The following is a 20241-nucleotide window of genomic DNA, read 5'->3' as shown; positions in this document are numbered from 1 at the left end:
ACATGGTGAGATGGTCTGGGGCTGCTCTGCTGCTTTTGAGACTTGCTGTAATTGATGTAACCATGAGTTCTGCTCTCTACCAGAAAATCCTGAAGGAGAACGTCCGGATGTCAGTTTGTACCTTGAACTTCAAGATGAGCTTAAATAGTCCATTCATCATCAAACACCCTCCCATGAAGCCAAATTAAAACAACTCTGCATAGAAGAGTGGGCCAAAATGTATCCTCAGTAGGGATGGGTACTGGTGTCCGGTGCCATGATGGCACCGGTTCTGACATAAACGGTAGTAACCAGACCGAAAAGCAGCGCACATTTCGGTGCTTTATTTCGGTGCTTTTTTTTTTCCTGAGCTGTGATACACTTTAGATTCTAGCCAATCATTTTACGTTTCCGAGGATAGTAGGCGGGTCCAGGTACGTACGTTCTTTTAGAGCAGAGCTACAGATTAAAAATGCCCAAGGCGAAGCGGTCAAAAGTCTGGCTGTACTTCACAGCAAAATATGCAAACTCAGCAGCCTGTAACAAGTGCTTTAAGCTGATACTGTGATACTGTCAAAGGAGGTAACACCTCAAATCCGATGAAACACCTGGCGACGCATAGCATTTTCTTTAGCCGAGAAATGCGCCGTATTTGATAGCTTGCTGCGAGACCTCACACCGTGCACATCTACTGCGGGTGTGGTGCCTGTTATCGGACCCGGAGCCCTGCTAGTGTAGCAGAAATGATGAGGATGATGATGGCAGCAGCAGCCGTTCTTCTCTGCGTGAGTAGCTTCATGTTGTTCGTGTGTAATTTACGTTGAGTAGGCTAACCACGTTATTACATTAATGCATGTAAGGTGAACTAGCAAACACCGTTGTAGTTACATGTGGCTGTCTTCTTGTTTGATGGCAGATGCTCCCTTCACCCTGGCCAAAAAGGCTAAAATGACCAAAGAAAAAGTGGAAAACAGTTAAACATGAGAGGTTTTTGGACAAAGTTTGTGTTTTTTCCATTGTTTAAGCACTGCTTCCAGCCAAGAGTGATACCATATATGCCCCATAGCTGCAGAAAAGGCTAACATTGTTATCTTTTTACAAAAAAACAGCTGAACATGAGAGGTTTTTGGACCAATTTTGTGTTCTCCATTCTTTAAGCACCAGTTTGAGCACCGTTTAAGCACCGGCACCGTTTCAAAAGTACCGGTTTGGCACCGGTATCGGATAAAACCTAAACGATACCCATCCTTAATCCTCAGTGAGACTCATTGTGAGTTATCACAAAAGCTTGATTGCAGTTTTTACTGTCAGTGGTGGCACAAGCTGTTATTAGCTTCAGGAGGCAATTATTTGTTCACACAGAAAAAGTAAGTGCATTTTGTATTTACTCAGGTTATCCTTGCCTAATATTTAAAATTCTTTGATGATCTGAAACATGTAAGTGTGATAAACATGCAAAAGCACTGCACTGCACTGTAGATACTGTTGGATGTTCATGAGACCATCATGCACTCACTCTGCAACAGGGATGTCATCTTCTACAGCGCTGTCAGGCCACTCAGGAGGAGGGAGGTTGATACTGTCTGACAGCCCTGGAGGAAAGTCTCCGCTGCTTGCTCTGCAGGACAAAGTCTCTTGTTGGGACATGGCCTCTTTATCTTGCCTGATAGAAACAGCTTCCTGATGAATGGCCTCAGCCTCCAACTGCTCGTCCAGGTCTGCGTGTGGGGTGTAAAGTAACAGAGTCACTATGTGAACTTTTAACTGGAAAACATTGTGGTATGTAAAACTGGACTTCCCACCGTCATAAACTTCCAGCATGGCTGAGCAGGAGACAGTGCCGAAGGCGTTGTGGACCACACACTTAAACAGGCCAGAGTCTTCGGGAAAGGCCTCAGTGATCACCAGCGTACACAGCTCCTCTGCAGGGGTTAACACAGCATCGGTAATCAAGACGCCAGGGCTGCAGTTTCACACATGATCAAAGACGCACTGCTCCTGGTTGTTATAGAAACACATCCCTATTATCAAATCAAAATAAATAAATATCAATTAAAGATGGAGGCCTTTTACGGTCTTAGACCAGTAGCACTGTTGTATAACAACATGTAAAATTGTCAGTGTTTCACTTTCTTTTATTGGAAAGAACTTCCCCTCTCATCACAGAGAGCTACTGCAATCATAAGACGCCTCTTTGGTTTAACTACTTCACTTCAATCAGTACAGGAAGCCCTGGGTAATGACTTTACCATTAAGAAGACTTAAAAACTGATGATTCAGACATGAGGCTCAAATTAATAGTTCAGTGACTCTGGTCATGTGATCCATGCTTAGCAACTTGTAACACAAGCACCAGGAAGAACCAGGCTTAATACAATTTGCCTTCTTCTTTGCAGTTTTATCCCTCTGTAAGCTCGTGTTGAGAGAACATGGATTCTCTCAACACATGCGTAACTACACAGCTGGGTAATGAGTGCTGATTGTGAAAATGAACATTTCTCCAGCATTTACATCTTTTATCCACTTGGAGCCACCAGTGTGCTGAAGTGCTGAGTGTTCTCACTCTTACTCAAGCCAACAACTTCTACTCATCCCCATTTCCCAGTCACGAATAAAAAACAAAACAAAACAAAGAAAATTAAAATAACAACACAGAAACATCACTTTTAGTAATTTCAGAGACTTTGTTTTTTTGTTTTTTGTATCTTACAATGTCGAGTAGGTTTGACACTTTGGGGAAATGGCTTCTCTTTGAGTTTGAATGTAATTAACATCAGGTACTCACCCGGTACTGATGCAGAACTGGCCTCTGGAAGAATAAGCAAAGAGATGAGATCATTTCTGGAGAATTTACACGGTAATAATATTTTCAGAGTTGTATATATTGAATTCTGTTTCTGGATAGAAAACATCTAAGCGCCTCTAATCTGACCCGTGTGAGCTTGTAACCGTGGGATAAAAAGATGTTTGAGTGCAGGGTGTGGATCTTTACACACTCTTCAGAGGTGAGATCGAGGAGTGTATTTCTGCTTAATCCTTCATCCAAATATATAGTTTAGTCTTTTCTAATTAGCTTTGATTTTGATTTTTTGTATCCAGTTTAGTTGCAGTTAGTTTCCAGAGTAGCTTTTCCTATGTCAGTTTAGTTTTTATTGTTTGAAAATGTTTAATTTAGTTTCTACTAGTTTCAGTCTTTTTTTTTAATGATTATTAAGGTCACCTATGCAGTAGTACACTTCTTATTATTCGTCAGATTTATTCTTCCCAGCCCCAGTCTGAAATTTCTTCTGCTGTGAAAGATCTGATCATGTGAAATCTTGCTGCGAAACTCACCCTGCAGCTTTGAGACAACCCCCACATGTTATATCATTTTGTGCGGCTCAATTGGGAATGGTGAGCTATGACTTTGGGTACCGATTTGTCACACGGTTTCTGCGAAATTCCCAAAAAATGCACCCGAAAAAAAGGCACCAACCCAGGTCACTGTGGGACCCTATCGCTCGGCCAGACTTAATTTAAACTTTATACGAGTCACAAGACTTTGGACTGAAATTCATTACAAGGATCAAGGAGGACTCATGATCTTCAGCAGCAGCTCCCTCATCTTCAGAGTTCCACCGTAGGCCCGCCCCAGAAGATGGATAAGCCCAGCATTTCATGAACAGTCACGGACATCCCCACAAAAGTTCATCTCACAGACAGACAGGGCTGTGGAGGAAGAGGATCAGGGGCGACTGATAACATGGCTCCGAGGTGCTGCCTTGCATTTTGCTCTTTCTCACTACAACTATGTCTATTACTGAAAGGCAGTTCACGGTAAGGCTCAGGCTGCTTGGGAACTGAGCATTTCTTCTCCACTCACATCTTTCGACTTCCCATTTGTATACACCACTACAACTCTGTCCCTTCAACCCCCATAGACAGTATAGAATATAGACTGTATAAAATATTGATATAGCTACAGTAACATCATCCATTGGTCTCTGAAGTCCTATTTTGTAGCATCAAGATGAGCATTATCACCGTTGCCATCTTGATTGCAAAAACCAGATGTGCTAAGGTGGGGTGACTCAAAATTTCTGAAGAAATTTCCGCTGTCTAGTTTTAATTACTGTCTCTTATAATGGTATGGAGGGCACATGTTAGAACCAAGATTTAGGAAAATCAGAGCAAGTATGAAAACACTCACTCTTGCGGAGTATCCTAAAATCATCGGAGTCCAGTATTTGCTCATCCTCTCTGTACCACATAACCTGCAGGGGCGGAGTCCCCCTCAGTCTGCACTCCAGGACCACCAGCTGACCCTTCACCGTAGACACGTCGTGGAGACACTGGCAGAGGGAGCAATGATGACCATGATCAAGAGAAGGTATGACAACAGGTTCATATGAGTATGGTTTCTGGTTTTCTTTGTACACTTTCATGAACAAATACAAGAGTGCACATTTATTTCACCTTAACAAATGTGGGAGCCACTGCGCTGCTTGAATGCTGCTGGTTGTAGATGGGACTCTGAGTCTGGGGTAATGGAATAATATAAATCACCTAATTTGTTTGAAAATCATTTGCCATATCTATTTCTTTATTTACAAAAAGGTCGCTTTCAACATTACAGGACATGACATTTAGCTATTTAACCAGTTTATCCCCATAATGAAACATACTCGTGTGTTTTATCAAATGAGGTGAAATGACTCATTTTAATTGGCTGTAATTACCCTCTGAGGGCTGACACACAGCGGCTGCATCAGGCTGGAGTGTCTCTGACTGAGGAGAGTGGAGGAGGAGATGGTGGAGGAGCAGGAGGAGAGCTTACGAGTGGAGGATGCAGCAGCAGAGGAGGAGGAGATGGTCAGAGACATGGTGCTCGTCTTCTTCTGCACCTTCTGGACTCTAATCACCAATAATGAAATGAATAAATCTGTGTTTGGATGCTTCCTCGGGTTGTGAGAACATAAGTCTGTATACAGAGTCACACTGTGAGGATTCTTTCCTTATTGTTAAGGACAAAAAGTAAGTCTCCATCTTACAATCATTAGAAATGTAAAGTAAAGATTTAGGATAAAATTAGGTTAAATTGAGTCAAGTATTACTTATGGTTCATGAAAAGGAAACGTGTGTGTTTGTGTGCAGGTCTAACTTACTGTTCCATGTTCCAGGATGCAGTGACAGAGGTCCTGCAAAGACAAAAGGACACTCTCAAACATGCTGTGCTACAGTGTTGTAGAAATGAGTGTCTGCAGGTATGACTGAAGACATACATTTCATTTTACAAAGCACCAGCACAGACTTTTAGCCACTAATAAGATGTTAATCAAGAATTAGATTCCAACCCATTAAATCATATTAATTCAATGTTTTTTCCAACAGTTCGAAACACGGTTCAGTTGTTGTTTGCTTCTGCACACGAGTCACATGTGCAGTGGGGAAGTAATTATGTGATCTCCTGCTGAATTTGTGAGTTTACTCACAAAGATGTGAACAGTCTCTAATTTGAAGGTAGTTTCATTTCATTTAATAAACATGACTTAATACTTGGCTTAGAAACCCTTGTTGGCAAGCACAGTGCTGAGGCGTTTCATGTAGTTGTTCAGCAGGTTTTCACACGTCTCAGGACGGATTTTGGTCCACTCCTCTTTACAGAAACTCTCTAAATCCTTTAGATTTCTTGGCTGCTGCTCAGCAACTCAAAGCTTCAGGTTCCTCCATAGATTTTCTGTCAGACTGAGCTCTGGAGACGGGCTCAGCCACTCCATGGCATGGCGGTATGCTTTGGGTCAGTATCAGGCTGGAAGACCCATCCATGACCCATCTTCAATGTTCTGGCTGTGGGTTTTATGGTTCATTGCTCCATCCATTGGCCTCTTAATGGGGCTTAGTGTTAGTGTATTCAAGCTGTCCTGTACCCTTAGCAGAAAAACAGGTGTGCTGGAGTGTTGGGATGGTGTTCTTTGGGTCACACACAATCTCACACTTTTGATTTCTGCCAACCCTTCACTGAATCATTTACAGTGGGGCAAAAAAGTATTTAGTCAGCCACCGATTGTGCAAGTTCCCCCACTTAAAATGATGACAGAGGTCAGTAATTTGCACCAGAGGTACACTTCAACTGTGAGAGACAGAATGTGAAAAAAAAATCCATGAATTCACATGGTAGGATTTGTAAAGAATTTATTCATAAATCAATGTGGAAAATAAGTATTTGGTCACCTCAAACAAGGAAAATCCCTGGCTCTCACAGACCTGTAACGTCTTCTGTAAGAAGCTTTTCTGTCCCCCACTCGTTACCTGTATGAATGGCACCTGTTTGACCTCATCATCTGTATAAAAGACACCTGTCCACAGCCTCAACCAGTCAGACTCCAAACTCCGCCATGGCCAAGACCAAAGAGCTTTCGAAGGACACCAGGAAAAGAATTGTAGACCTGCACCAGACTGGGAAGAGTGAATCTACAATAGGCAAGCAGCTTGGTGTGAAAAAATCAACTGTGGGAGCAATCATCAGAAAATGGAAGACATACAAGACCACTGATAATCTCCCTCGATCTGGGGCTCCACGCAAGATCTCATCCCGTGGGGTCAAAATGATCATGAGAACGGTGAGCAAAGATCCCAGAACCACACGGGGGGACCTGGTGAATGACCTGCAGAGAGCTGGGACCAAAGTAACAAAGGTCACCATCAGTAACACACTACAACGGCAGGGAATCAAATCCCGCAGTGCCAGACGTGTTCCGCTGCTGAAGCCAGTGCATGTCCAGGCCCGTCTGAAGTTTGCCAGAGAGCACATGGATGATACAGCAGAGGATTGGGAGAATGTCATGTGGTCAGATGAAACCAAAGTAGAACTTTTTGGTATAAACTCAACTCGTCGTGTTTGGAGGAAGAAGAATACTGAGTTGCATCCCAAGAACACCATACCTACTGTGAAGCATGGGGGTGGAAACATCATGCTATGGGGCTGTTTTTCTGCCAAGGGGACAGGACGACTGATCCGTGTTAAGGACAGAATGAATGGGGCCAAGTATCGTGAGATTTTGAGCCAAAACCTCCTTCCATCAGTGAGAACTTTGAAGATGAAACGAGGCTGGGTCTTCCAACATGACAATGATCCAAAACACACCGCCCGGGCAACAAAGGAGTGGCTCCGTAAGAAGCATTTGAAAGTCCTGGAGTGGCCTAGCCAGTCTCCAGACCTCAACCCCATAGAAAATCTGTGGCGGGAGTTGAAAGTCCGTGTTGCTCGGCGACAGCCCCAAAGCATCACTGCTCTTGAGAAGATCTGCATGGAGGAATGGGCCAAAATACCAGCTACTGTGTGTGCAAACCTGGTAAAGACCTATAGTAAACGTTTGACCTCTGTTATTGCCAACAAAGGTTATGTTACAAAGTATTGAGTTGTATTTTTGTTATTGACCAAATACTTATTTTCCACCCTGATTTACGAATAAATTCTTTACAAATCCTACCATGTGAATTCATGGATTTTTTTTTTTCACATTCTGTCTCTCACAGTTGAAGTGTACCTCTGGTGCAAATTACTCACCTCTGTCATCATTTTAAGGGGGGGAACTTGCACAATCGGTGGCTGACTAAATACTTTTTCGCCCCACTGTATATGTTCACAGGCAAACTTAAAACAGACCTGTATATGTGCCTTCTTGAGCAGGGTGACTTTGCATCGCAAGATTTCAATCCATTATAGCACACCGATGGTCTTTTAGTCCAGTCCAGCCTTGTGCAGGTCTACAGCCTTGTCCCTGACATCCTTTGGCAGCTCTCTGGTGTTGCCCGTGGTGATGGAGAGGTTGGAATGGAAGAAACTGATCATGTGGACGGGTGTGCTTTATACATACAAGTTGAGATCAAGCGAATCTGTAAATGATCGTCTGGTAGGTTGATTGAGCCAATCTGTGGGAGCTTGTTCTGACTGCATTTTAGGGGATGAAATACTTCTTTCTGTTTTTGGTCGATAACCTGTCTCTTTCCATTAAATTGCAACAAATTGCAAATTGCAACTTAAAAATTCAGCCAGAGATCAAATAATTATTTCCTGGATTGTAAGCCTCCTTTCTGCTGTCTTTCTGTTTTGTGTAAACCATCAAATAAGTAACACATTTTTGGTTTAATGCTGAACATGTGTAGGCCTATAAACAAAACTGATGTCAGCACTGGTATCAGTAAAATCGTAAAAGTTCTGAGAGCATCCCTGGCCAGAAAACGCCTCAGACAAATGCTTGAGATTAAAGCTGGATGAGCCCCTGTTTAAAAAAGACACAGAGTCGGGTGTTGATTAAAACAACATCTTGGCAGGACTGTACGTCACGTTTGGATCAATGAACGTGCACAAAGCCTATGTAATTATGAGATTTCACGTCTAGTGAATCTTTAGACAGGTTTAATTTATAGACTGTATAAAAAAGATGTGCCTTAAATCTGCATTCTTCCAAATGGCCAGAATGGAGAGAACTATCTTACTGCAACAACAAGAAGTTTTGTCCAAATGATAGTAAAACAGATAATAAGGCAGGACGGAGCTACTTTGTAACTGATGAGCTGTTGGTTTCACAGTAACTTCCACCCCTCATTTATAATACTGAACTCAAAGCTTCAAAACAGGATTTCACAACTAATTAACACACAACACTTTGTTTGCCTTGAATTCAATTTTACAGCCACATTTGCCTCAACGCAAATTATATTGTACGGTAAAGACCTTAGAGTGAAAACCCAACAATCAGACAATCCCCTCTGAGGAAGACCTTGACAACAGTGGGAAGGAAAAACTCCCTTTTAACAGGAAGAAGCCTCCAGCAGTTATATTTAATACAGCTAAATTCAAGCTTGATTACATGCATTTCTATTGATCTGTTGTTTCTTTCAGGTGGTGATATACAAACACAGTAATGTTTTGTATTACTATTTATCATCCCCAAACAAATGAATGGTCACACACGCTTACACAGACTCAAAGTTAGACGTGGAAACAAATAAGCTTAAACGCTTGAGCTCACACACTGGATTCCTAAAACAGGGCACCAAATCACTCTTGTAACAGGTCACTGTTTCTCCATGACTTTGTTTGGCAACAGCATGGCCATATCTGAGCTAACTGAAGGCATAAGGAGACTCATACACCCAAAAGACTCCCTCAGATCTCAGCCTTCCAGCCTTGGGAGGTCTGTCTTGGTTTCAGAGAAGGAGCTGCCTGAGGTTCAGGTTTCTGGGCTAAATTAAACTTTGTCACCTCCTAAGCACTGCACAGACTGTCTGAGCTGTGATAAATCAAAGTGTCTCCATGTCGAATTCGCAGAGGTAAAGAAAAGCCTTTACTCTAGAATTATGTGTCATATACATTTAATCTACAACAGTACATCTTAGCTGGGTTACTATTTGTACTAGTTGTGCTACATGGGGTCACAGCAGTCAAATAAACACAGCCTAAACATTGTCTAAATGAGAGGATCACAGCTTAAGAAAGAAGAAACAACTAAGGCATGTATGACATCCGTGTGTACATCCAGTTTTCCCCTCACATAATCACTCCAAACAGCTGTGTGTGCGCGTACTAAAGCCCACTGCTGATACAACAGCAACTGTTGCTAAACCCTTTGTATCAATTGTCTCTCTTATATAACTGCAGAATTTATGGCAGGACACATTCATGCAGTGCAACAAAACCACTACCTGGCAAGCAACAGATGGACAGAGGCACACAAGCAGTGGCAGCCAAGTTCAGTGACGTCCCAAACAAGGATGTAACATTGATATTATCCGACGACAGGCAAATCAAAGACACAGGTGACAGTGGCATCCTTTTTGCTTTAGTGTAGGTGAAGACTGAGCAGTATTAGACCCTACATTTCCCATAATGCAACTTGCTGGAGGCTTCTCAGTATAACCTCCCTCCCTGGGTGTCCGATGTCGACTGTCATGCCTTCAGATTATTAAGTTTAAGTGCCTAAAGTTTAAAGTGAGACGAAAGGACGTCCAGACTGACAGAAGATGTTAAAACATGAATCCAAAGGAGAGCAAACATCATCACTAGATCGTCCAGAAGCTTATTGCCAGTTGGCCTTTAGCAGCCCTCAAAGAGGAAAGATGCTACCCATCTCAGACCTCCTGTTTCCCTGAAGCCATACCCAGTAAAACATAGCCAGGAGTTCGGTGGGCTCCTGCACCAGAGCTCTGAATACAGTGACTGGAATATTTTTTGTTTCAAAGTCATTTGAAGTAATTGTTGTACTCTACACAAAGGATCTGAAGAACAAACAAAGACACACCAAATCTAAAAGAACACAAAACACACAAAAGCAGACCAAACTGCTACAAAGAACCACAAAACCATAACTTCCAAATTGATTCTTCCTTTTCTGCTGTTCCAATCACACATTTATACCTGAGTTTACGTTCGAGCCTGCTCTGCTCCTGTCATAAGTGAGAGTATACCAGCCCCTGACTGTTCTGCCTCTAGCTTCAACCTGTTTTTGGATGGTCTAAGAAACATGTTGTCCTACCACAAATATCTCCACACACACCTGCCTGCAGGGCAATATTTGTCTGTGTGGTGAGAAGCATTAATACAGTATAATGCATATATAAAATCACATATCTTTAGACCATCTTTAGAGATCTTCGTAGGTCCCTATTACTGCAGACTGCTACTCTAAACATTTGCATGTAATTTGTCAATATGGCTTGCTAATGCGTATGGCACACAACTCTGTGTTGCTCACTGATGTGTCAATGAAGAATCATGGCTGGTATTTTTAACAGCATGTTGAGCCCACTGATTCTGTAACACGGGGAAAGAGGAAGATGGCTGCACTGAGTCCAATATTCCAGTAAGTGCATTTCCAGTGCACCTGTTCTCACCTGACAGGAGAAAGCCAGCCTTTTGGAGATGAGTCATGGTGATGACTGTTTGTCATTTGGTTTGCTATTAAAAACGGTGAGTGGTGATAGTTAATAGGTGCCACAAACGTATCCTCCAACCTGTGTTATTAGCATAAATGATCTATTTTATACACTAACAGCATGTATAGATGTGTCATTTACAGTTATCAAAGAAAACTGAGCTGTCCTGCAGTCGACGAGGAGATTCTGACAACCAGGAAGAAACAGTCAGCCTTGCTCATTTAAACAGATCCCTCATTGCTGTACACAACACCATGAAGCTTTCAGCCACTAGCAGCTCTCAGCTGTGGACAGGAGTGGCACATTAGAGCAGAAATCCAGAATGAAGTGGACCGTGTTAAAATTAGCTAACAAAGTAACCTTTATATAAACCTGTGGGCTGTGAAAGGTACCCTCCAAAAATCTAGAGTAATGTATTAACCACTGAATGTAGGAGGTTTATAACAGGCTAAGCAAAATGCACAAACACAAACATCATGTTAAACTTTTTCCATACATCTCTGTGACCAGACCAAGAGCACACCAGCAAAGAGAAAAGATACAAAAAGGCACACACTGTTGCTTTACTCAGCTGTAATGATAAAAGTAGCATTACATGATGCATACTGCACACAGCTATTATTAGTTATTTATGAAAAACTGAAATTATAAATCTAGTACTATTCATTGTTGTACATTAAGAAATATATTTAATACATGGGTCTTTCCAGGAAATATCTTTGTAATTAATAGATAGAAGACTCTTAAGTAAGTGAATGTAGCATTAGTGTCAGTTTATACTGTATATGATATGATGTTTTGTGATAGCAGCAGGATATGATAAGGAATTAAATTGTATCTTCTCTAAAAGCATGAATCTTGGTTCACTCCAGCGTTTCTCTGAGACTGTTCAGATACAGTAGTAATTTAAGCTAAATGCTAATATTGGTAACAATGGTTGTTTTGGTGCCTTCCAAAATAAGTAAATAAGGAAAATTGAAATTCCCAGTTGGAAGTTTTTTGTGGAATTCAGATTTCCCCTTCGGAAAGTCAGAGCAGACCAACATACCCAACATAGTTGTTGGGTATGTTGGTCTGTAATGTTGTGGGGATGGAGCTGGACTCCCTTAAGGTGGTGTCAGAGAGGTGGATGTTGTCCAAGATAAAAGACAATGTTGGATAATACCAAATAATTACCAAAAAGCCCCACTGAACGACACAGGAAATCCTTCCTGCCTGTGGCTCCCTGTACAACTCATCTACTTAACACACTGTATACTGCAATAGCTACACCCTTTTTGCACATGCTCTTCTTTCTTATTCAGCCATTTATCAATAAGTGACTTAATTATTTAATAAAGAGGTGATTTCAAAGGCCAACTCTTTGGAAAGGTACTACTGATAACAAAGAGAAATTACATTTTGAATTTTCTCAGTTGCATCACTCCAGAAACCGTCCTAGTCCTCAACCTATGACTCTCCAATTCTCCTACCTCCTCAGCTTGGCTGTGCACAGGACCAATTTAGCGCAGACTGGGTCACCTGATCTCTCTTTTGGCCAACCAGAACCCAGTGGCTGAACACAGTGTCACACAGGCATGCCAGGCTTGTACACACACACAGAGCTCAAATTTGGCTGGTATGTCTTATGTTGCCTCACACTGCAGGACATGTAACTGACACAGTTCCTTTTTTTATGTATACCCTTTAAATTCCCCTCTTCATTTGCTGCACTGGATATCCTATGTGGATAGTTTGCACCAATGTCTTTGAGTGTGCCTATATATTTTTCAAAGACTATCATTGTGCTAATTTAAAGATGTGTATTGGGATGTTCTCTTTTGATAGATGCCGTTTTGTAACAGTAACTACAAAGAATCTTTAGTGGTGTCACTAAAAGCTGAAGGCAGCCAGGGGAAAGTAAGTAGGTAGATCAACAGATGGATAGGCGAGTAGAAAGGTAGGTTATTAGATAAGCAGGTAGGTAGGAAGCTACGTAGCTACAAAGGTTGGTAGTTAGAATAATAGCGTATCGAGGTAACTATTGTCAATGAAATATAGCTAGATAGCACATGACGCAGCATATAAATTATAAATAACTTTAGACAGATCATTCCAGCTGTCCTCTTCCTTCTGGCTGCAAACTCAGTCACTCCAGTACTGCCTGCAGTATCAGGATCTCATTGGCCATGGACCAAATGATATACACCATTTGATTATCTGATTAACTTGACTTTTGCTTTCTCTTTTCTTTGAATCCTGACAAGGAGCAGGGCTTGAAGCATGCCACACATGCTGGACTTACACTTTTGCGATGTCTCTACTGAAAAGCTAATGATCTGAAATGCAAGCTGGGTTGCACAAGTTCCTCCATGCTGTAATTGTGTGTCATATGCTTCTAGCTTAATTTAGACAAGCAACAGGCAGCTCTGCATCCTCACCACAATCTTTAACCCATCTGAAGTGAACTTCCGCAAAAATATCCCCATCCTTACCTGTCTGCTTTATCCCCAGCAGGCCACAAAACCAAGAATAACAACAAATATATTGATCCAACAAGCAGAAAATCCAAATGCTAAAACCAAAACTGCTATATGACTGTGTGGCTGCCAGTCATGGCTTGGTCACTGGACGCTCCTGCTTTGGGTGAGCTGACACACACATTTACACACAAGCAGGGGCTCGTGTGTGTGTTGAAGAGGTTGGGGTGTGGGACGGGGTTAGGGGGGAATCTGAGGCTGAGGAGGGGGATGAGACGAAGCCATGTGGGGTTCGGTTAGAGGGGTACGGAAGGAGCAAATTTAGAGCAGAGTGAAGTGTTAATTAATGGTCAAAGAGAATAGGGAAGCTCAAGTCTGCCCCAGCTGGTGCCTCATGCCTTTGTGCTAATGCGCACAGCTATTGCCAAATCCAAATGACCATGGATAGCTGACACAGAGCTAGCTTGTTGCACGTTGCTGCACAAACTATAAAGATATATTGTTCCATCTGAAATTACAAAAAGTGGCGGAGGCATCATAACCGGACCAAACTTCATCCAAGTGTGAGAGACAGGGGCCAGAAAACCTGCAACCGGTGCCAGTGAGTCTTTGGGTAGAAACCTGAGAACCAGAGAGAGTCGGACAGATGGAGGGAGACGTGAATACACAACCTTGGAAAACAGATCACACTCAAGCTCAGCTCATCAGGGCTTTATTCATCATATTTCACATAGATCTAACTGATGCAATATACTGAGTACATCAAACAGAATCATCTCATTCCAAAAGGCTTCACTTATTAAAGTAATGGACATAGAAGCTTCTGGGATAGTTTAAGATACATGCCTGAATATGCAAAACCTACATTGATCCATACAGGATCCCTACAGGTCCTCTGCGAGGGGTCTGGGAGCTTGCACGCCTTGTACAGCATCTTTGCTGTTTCTACGACTGCGCTCTTGCTCTTCTGGACAGAGATTTTCAATGTTGTTCCCTGTCACTATCGCCCCCTGTCACTATAACTAGTACTCTGCTGGGACCACTGCTACCTTCACCCTCCACATCTTCTCGAGCTCTTCTCTGAGCCCTTGGTACTTCTCCAGCTTCTTGTGTTCCTTCTTCCTGATGTTGCTGTCATTCGGTATCACTACGGCTGTCTTCCTCTGCTTGTCCACCACTACCATGTCCTGTTGGTTAGCCATGACCACTTTGCCCGTCTGAATTACGAAGTCCCACAGGATCGTAGCTCGGTTATTCTCCACCACCCTAGGTGGCGTCTTCCATTTTAACTTCAAGACTTCCAGGTTATACTTGGCATAGATGTTTCTGTACACTATGCCGGCCACTTGGTTATAGCGTTCCATGTATGCTTTGCCTGCTAGCATCTTGCACCCTGCTGTTATGTGCTGGATTGTCTCAGGGGCATCTTTACACAGCCTGCACCTGGGGTGCAGGTCTATGGATCTTGTGCTTAGAGCTTGTTCCTGTGCTGCTATGATTAGTGCCTCTGTGTTGTCAGTCCAGCTTTGTCCAGCCACTGGTAGGACTTCTGGATGTCAGCAACTTCCTCTATCTGCCACTGGTACATACCGTGCAGGGGCCTGTCCTTCCACGATGGTTCTTCTCCTTGGTCCTCTTCTTTCTCAGGTTTCTGTTGCTTGAGATAAGCTCCAAGCACAAGGTCAGTTGTGGCCTGATGAAATCATGGATGTTCGTCGTCTCATCCTGGACAGTTGTTCTGACTCTCACTGGTCCTCGGCTTTCTTTGTTCCTCTTGGCGCACAGTGTCAAAGTGCTGGATTTGGGGTGAAACCCTCCATGTATGGTAAGGAGCTTGCATGTCTCGATGTTAGTGGCTTCTATCCCCACTTCAGTTTTGGCCAACAGGAATCTGAGTCTAATAAAATGATCCTTTCTAAATGGGAAATGCATTAAAAACATATATGTGATATTCTTTTTCTTTTCAGTATATTAGAGTCATCATTAGAAAATGAGTGACAGAATGTTTCTGTTGATGCCAACAAGGACAAACGCAACATATTTTGTCACTTTGACAGATGCAGCGTGATCAGAAATATCAGCGTGCAAATCAACCCATCAGTGGATTAAATAAAGTCGTCCTATCAGTGAAAACTAGGAAGAAACAGAGACGATACTTGATTCAACATATTTATTGTGGCCTCACCGTTTTTTACCATTTTACATGGAAACACGAGTTAGTGTGCGTTCGTATCAAAGCATGAGGGGTACAGTGTACAATGCATAAAACAAAGGTCCAGTGCAAAAATATACCAAAGTATCAAAAGAATTATCTTATAAATGATACAGGAGCAGACAGATATATTTTCAGATATTTAGCCATATAATATTTGGTCTTATATAATCTCAAAACAACGGTTCTGTGGGTCAAATAACACCAAAAACTTCCAACTAAAGAATAAAGTCAGACTACCATGTAACATGTAATTAGTTGGATTTTGGAAAATATCACGCCCCCCCCAAATTGACCAGGAAAATAATTTTGCTTATTGATGAATGACGCAATAAATGTCAATATTTAATCTTAAAAGGCTAATGTATACAGTCAGCACCCCTTTCACATCCTCTTCCTCCTTCTCTTCATCACAACCAAACCTATATAAATATCTAAACATATGTTCTAGGTATTATTTAAAGAAATTAAGCCTCTTGAAGCCTCTTCCTCGTTCCTCCTATTGACACTTGACTAAAACCTCCTAACTACATCCTCCAACTCTGTCCCTCCTTTCCTTGAAGACTGAATTCTGCCTTTTTAAACACCAGTTTTCATCACACTCTCCCACACATCACATCCACAGGGTGGAAAACAACAGCTGACACTTAAGTGAATACTGCAAAAACGCAAGCTGCTTTGTATTCATTTTTTTCCGTCCTGTATCACGCTTCATCCCACTTTGCAACACAATCCGGAGAAATAATGAGGTTGGGCTAAATGTTTGGGTCCATCTCCATCAATTAAACCTTACTTTTAATCTGAAAAGCTGTGCAAATCTACTTGGTGCAATAAAGATGTGCTATCTGATGTGACAGGTCTCCGTGAACCGAACAGAAATAAAAGGAAGCGGGTGTGGGAAGCTAAAGAGACAGCCAGGGGTGGGAGCATGAAGCTGAAGATGGGGAAAAGATGCCGAGGGGAGGAAAAGTGGCAGCAAGAGGAAACGTGTTGTGAAAAGTGAGAGAAAAAGAGTTTGTGGGAGAGTTAAGGATGTGAGTCACCACAGGCCTGATACAGAATCTATCAGGTTTTTAACCAGTGGAAGGTGTAGGAGGAAGTGCGCTGTTCCCTCGCTCTCTCATTAGTGATACAGCGATCGTCCAGTGCTAAGCAACAGGGAGCAAAGAGTGGCAGCAGGCAGACACTTTGCTTCAAATAAACCAGAAAAATATCCTCATTCTCTAAAAGAGTAGCTTAAGATCATAAATGGATAAACCCTGATAAAAAGGAAACTGTTATTAGGTGTCAAACTGGTCAGCTTGCAGATGAGCTGATTTCATATGCTGTTACTTAAAGCAGTTCAGAGAACAAGACAGATACTCTCAATCATTCCAATGTTAGACCATGTAAAAGAAAAGTGGTTATTGTAACAGAATTTCATAATGAACTCTGCAATTTAATCAGTTTTGAAGACAAATGAGAATTATGGAGTCAGAACTCATTTTAGAGCTGGTTTATTTCCCAGCATATACCCTAAAGGTGTATGACAGAGTGTGGAAGCAGGATGAGCAGATGCAGGCTGTTCGATAACTGAAAGTTAGAGCTGAACAAAAACTATAAGAACTGTGGAGCACTAGGTTTTGGTCTGCTCTCCTGTCTAGTCTGGCCACGGTCCTGCTCAGGAACCTGACCAAAGTTGTCGGTTCTACACTGTCACCTTTCCCTGTAGACCTGACCACAAGCTAGCACAGCAACAGTCTCTATGTACTTGTCCTATTCCATACTTAAAACAAAAACCCACATATACAGTAGCCTACAGGTTTTTAAAAAATGTTAACATTATTGGTAAAAAGTTAATTTAAAAAAAGCAAGCTAGGTAAGGTGTATTTACTCATGACATGCTTGCCAGAATTTAATTTAACCAAATTTAATTTCAGTTGTTATCCACTTCAAACAAGGATAACAGTTTTAAGGTGCCTTACAATCTGAATCTATGTAAATATTAGCGCAAAGTATGCTACGTGTGTACAAGTCCTTTTGTTTATGAGAAAAGTGACTCATTTCGGTACTGCTAGCCAAGCTTTGTTTTCATATAACAGCTAACAGCATTAGCTAGGAACTGCAAGTTAGCTAATAGTTACGGTATATTTTGGCCCTGTTAGCGAGCACCTCTTAGCCTGGTAATATTAGGTCACAATCCACTATGTTAATGCACAATAGCCATGTTAAGTACGTCAGACAATCAAACACCTTCTGTCCCCGAAAGAATCGTTGTAAGACGTGATTAAAACTTAGCAATAAGACAAAAACTTCATTTTCCAGTTCAAAATATTCTCACAGAACCAGCTGTAATATTTCTCACAAGTCATAAGTCTATAATAAAAGTAAAATTATAGTATAAATGTATATAAAAACATTTGGCACAATTATGATAACGACAAAATTCAAGAGTGTGCAGGATAACGTAAAAAACATAAAGTTAGCCGTTTAAGCAAAATCTCGTAGAGGAGAAACAGAATAATAAAATGGATAAATACGCAGATTCACATTTGAAGGTAAAAAAACCGCAATGATTTCTTTACCTTTACCAAAACAAATAATACTTAATGCATACATATGTGCTATTTAATACACAAACACTCGTAACATTGACTTGTATGTATTTTGTTGCAACACTTTGGGCCTGGGCGAGTTTACAAGGTGATCTAAGAGTTTATCAAATTAATAACTTGATTCATAAATGAGATCAGTTGTCACTTGTGAATCATCTGTTAGAATCAAGGAAGCAAATACATCAAAGCTTTCATCTTTGGTTTCTTGCTTTGAAGCTCATTGAATAAAAGACAAAGAGGCCCAACTCACTACATATCCTATATTTTACATTTTCAACATGTTGCCCCATCAAAAACTGGTCCCACAGTGGGTAGTGTAACAAATACTGATCCAAAGGTTAGAAGTGATCTCTTCAATACTGACGACAGGATGGCTTTTGATGTAACGCGTATAAGAGGGCAACTGTGCAAAACACCTCTCTTATACACGCAACAAGAAAATCAAACAAAAAGAATTCACATTTGATTTTCGACGATTCAGCCAAGTTTGTGAGACCTGTGAGCAGCTCACATTCACAATCAAAGACAGTGGGGGGCATGCACGACTCTGTTTTAAGATTGAATTTCACATTCGTAAGCCTGCAATTCTGTACATATATGTAAAGATGGCGTGTAATAAAATATTTAGAAAACAGTGCATCTTACAGGATTATATACAAGCTATACAAAAAAAGAGCGAATTATACTTGCTTTATATCTCTATTTATCTACACTATTTATGCTGCACATTTAAACTGCTCCTTTTATGGTAAATGGCTTTTAAGGTCCTTTGCAAAAAGAAATGCGATTTAAATGACGTGGTCCAGTTCTGTGGTAGACTGACCTCTCACACTTAGAGCCGAGGGGAGGGGCTGTGCTAGCAACATATATTCAAACTAATTCAAACTATGCAACGCAGCAAATATACCCATCAGTATTTTTTTTTCCACACTTCATAACGAATTTGCAGACTAGTTGCGTGAGAAAATAATTCCTATCTAACATTTGATAGTGCTATATATTAAATAAAATAGTGATATGTATTTAATAAACTAGAACATGAGTCAGTACAGTAATATGATAGTTTGTTTGGGTTCTACCACTCTGATAAAAGCAATTATATCAATTCAAGGACTTCATAAATACCGGAACAGTTTTGAGGTATTGCAGACAGGCAGCGAACACTGTGGATCTAAAACTGCTCCAAGGACGTAATCATGGCACGAGCAACAAAGATGGAATGATATGAAGCAGCCCACATTTCATTAAATGCCCAGGTGATGTACAGAGTGAACAAAGCTACTGACAGACAAACACAAATTAAGTGATGATTACTCTCTGGTGTAATCATCTGCTGGTGTGTGCAGCAACAACTGTGATCCAGGTGTGAGGATGCCGATGATCCAGAAATGCATCAGAGCTGGGCATTTTAAAACGCACACAATCGAATACTTGTTAAGCACATAATTAAGTCATAATTGATTCTTGAAAAAAAGAAAAAAAAATCCAGGCGCTGAACAAACAGCCAGGTGTTCATGTGCAATCCCAGAACAACCGTTTACGTGAAGCCCTCTGTTTTGGTGAAACGTCACGTAAAATAAAGGAAAAAAGATGCTGGCACAGCTGCTTGTACCTTTGAACATTTCTGTGGATGTGTGTTTGTGCTGAAAATCATGTCCAGGCGTCAGTGCTGTGATCCACGCGTCAGTAGTCGAGGATGGAGCGATGAATTCAAGCTTTTTTCCTGCAGGTGGATTTTTGACCAGCTCAATCATTGATCATAATGGTTTAATATGGCGACTGCACAAGGCTGAGGGACGGATGGAGAAATCGAGCAGACTCTTGCAATGGTATCCACCACTTCACGGAGGTCAACGCAGGTCAGCACAAAGCCAAAAAACACACAACAAGGCATCACCAGGATAACCCAGAACAATGAAGGCAGACGCCCACCAGTCAATCCCAGAGGTAACTGGTCTCGTTGTTACCAGTTGAACAGCGAGTTCTGTCCGAGAGTCATGAAGTAAATCTGACTGCTGCCGCCCGACTGCACCGACGCAAAGAAAACCTGCAACAAGACGGCGCTTTAAGGAACTGAAAT

General features: G+C 41.6%; 2 protein-coding genes across 9 annotated transcripts in view; both read right to left on the bottom strand.

Moving 5' to 3' along the window:
- The window catches only part of myot (myotilin), a 30041-nt gene extending 16287 nt beyond the window's left edge, over positions 1-13754 (bottom strand). For 2 of the 3 annotated variants that reach the window (XM_085182303.1, XM_085182313.1), the window contains exons 1-7: positions 13371-13754; positions 5124-5156; positions 4698-4872; positions 4435-4497; positions 4169-4310; positions 2765-2788; positions 1496-1901 (exon numbers count right to left, since the gene is read on the bottom strand). In XM_085182303.1, the coding sequence (XP_085038429.1) occupies positions 1496-1901; positions 2765-2788; positions 4169-4310; positions 4435-4497; positions 4698-4872; positions 5124-5131 (818 nt within the window). In that variant the 5' untranslated portion in view covers positions 5132-5156; positions 13371-13754. The remainder of the gene's footprint in view (positions 1-1495; positions 1902-2764; positions 2789-4168; positions 4311-4434; positions 4498-4697; positions 4873-5123; positions 5157-13370) is intronic. The other variant, XM_085182321.1, reaches the window with a different exon arrangement.
- A 1757-nt stretch (positions 13755-15511) lies between these two features.
- Positions 15512-20241, bottom strand: part of LOC146524191 (mitogen-activated protein kinase kinase kinase kinase 4-like) — a 57568-nt gene continuing 52838 nt past the window's right edge. For all 6 annotated transcript variants that reach the window (XM_085182267.1, XM_085182260.1, XM_085182275.1 and 3 more), the window contains one exon: positions 15512-20208. In XM_085182267.1, coding sequence (XP_085038393.1) covers positions 20125-20208 — 84 coding nt within the window. In that variant the 3' untranslated portion in view covers positions 15512-20124. The remainder of the gene's footprint in view (positions 20209-20241) is intronic.

This window comes from Neolamprologus multifasciatus, chromosome 2 (assembly GCF_963576455.1).
Source record: "Neolamprologus multifasciatus chromosome 2, fNeoMul1.2, whole genome shotgun sequence".
NCBI lineage: Eukaryota > Metazoa > Chordata > Actinopteri > Cichliformes > Cichlidae > Neolamprologus > Neolamprologus multifasciatus.
Note: the sequence above shows the minus strand (reverse complement) of the source record. Positions and strands in the feature narration are given on the sequence as shown.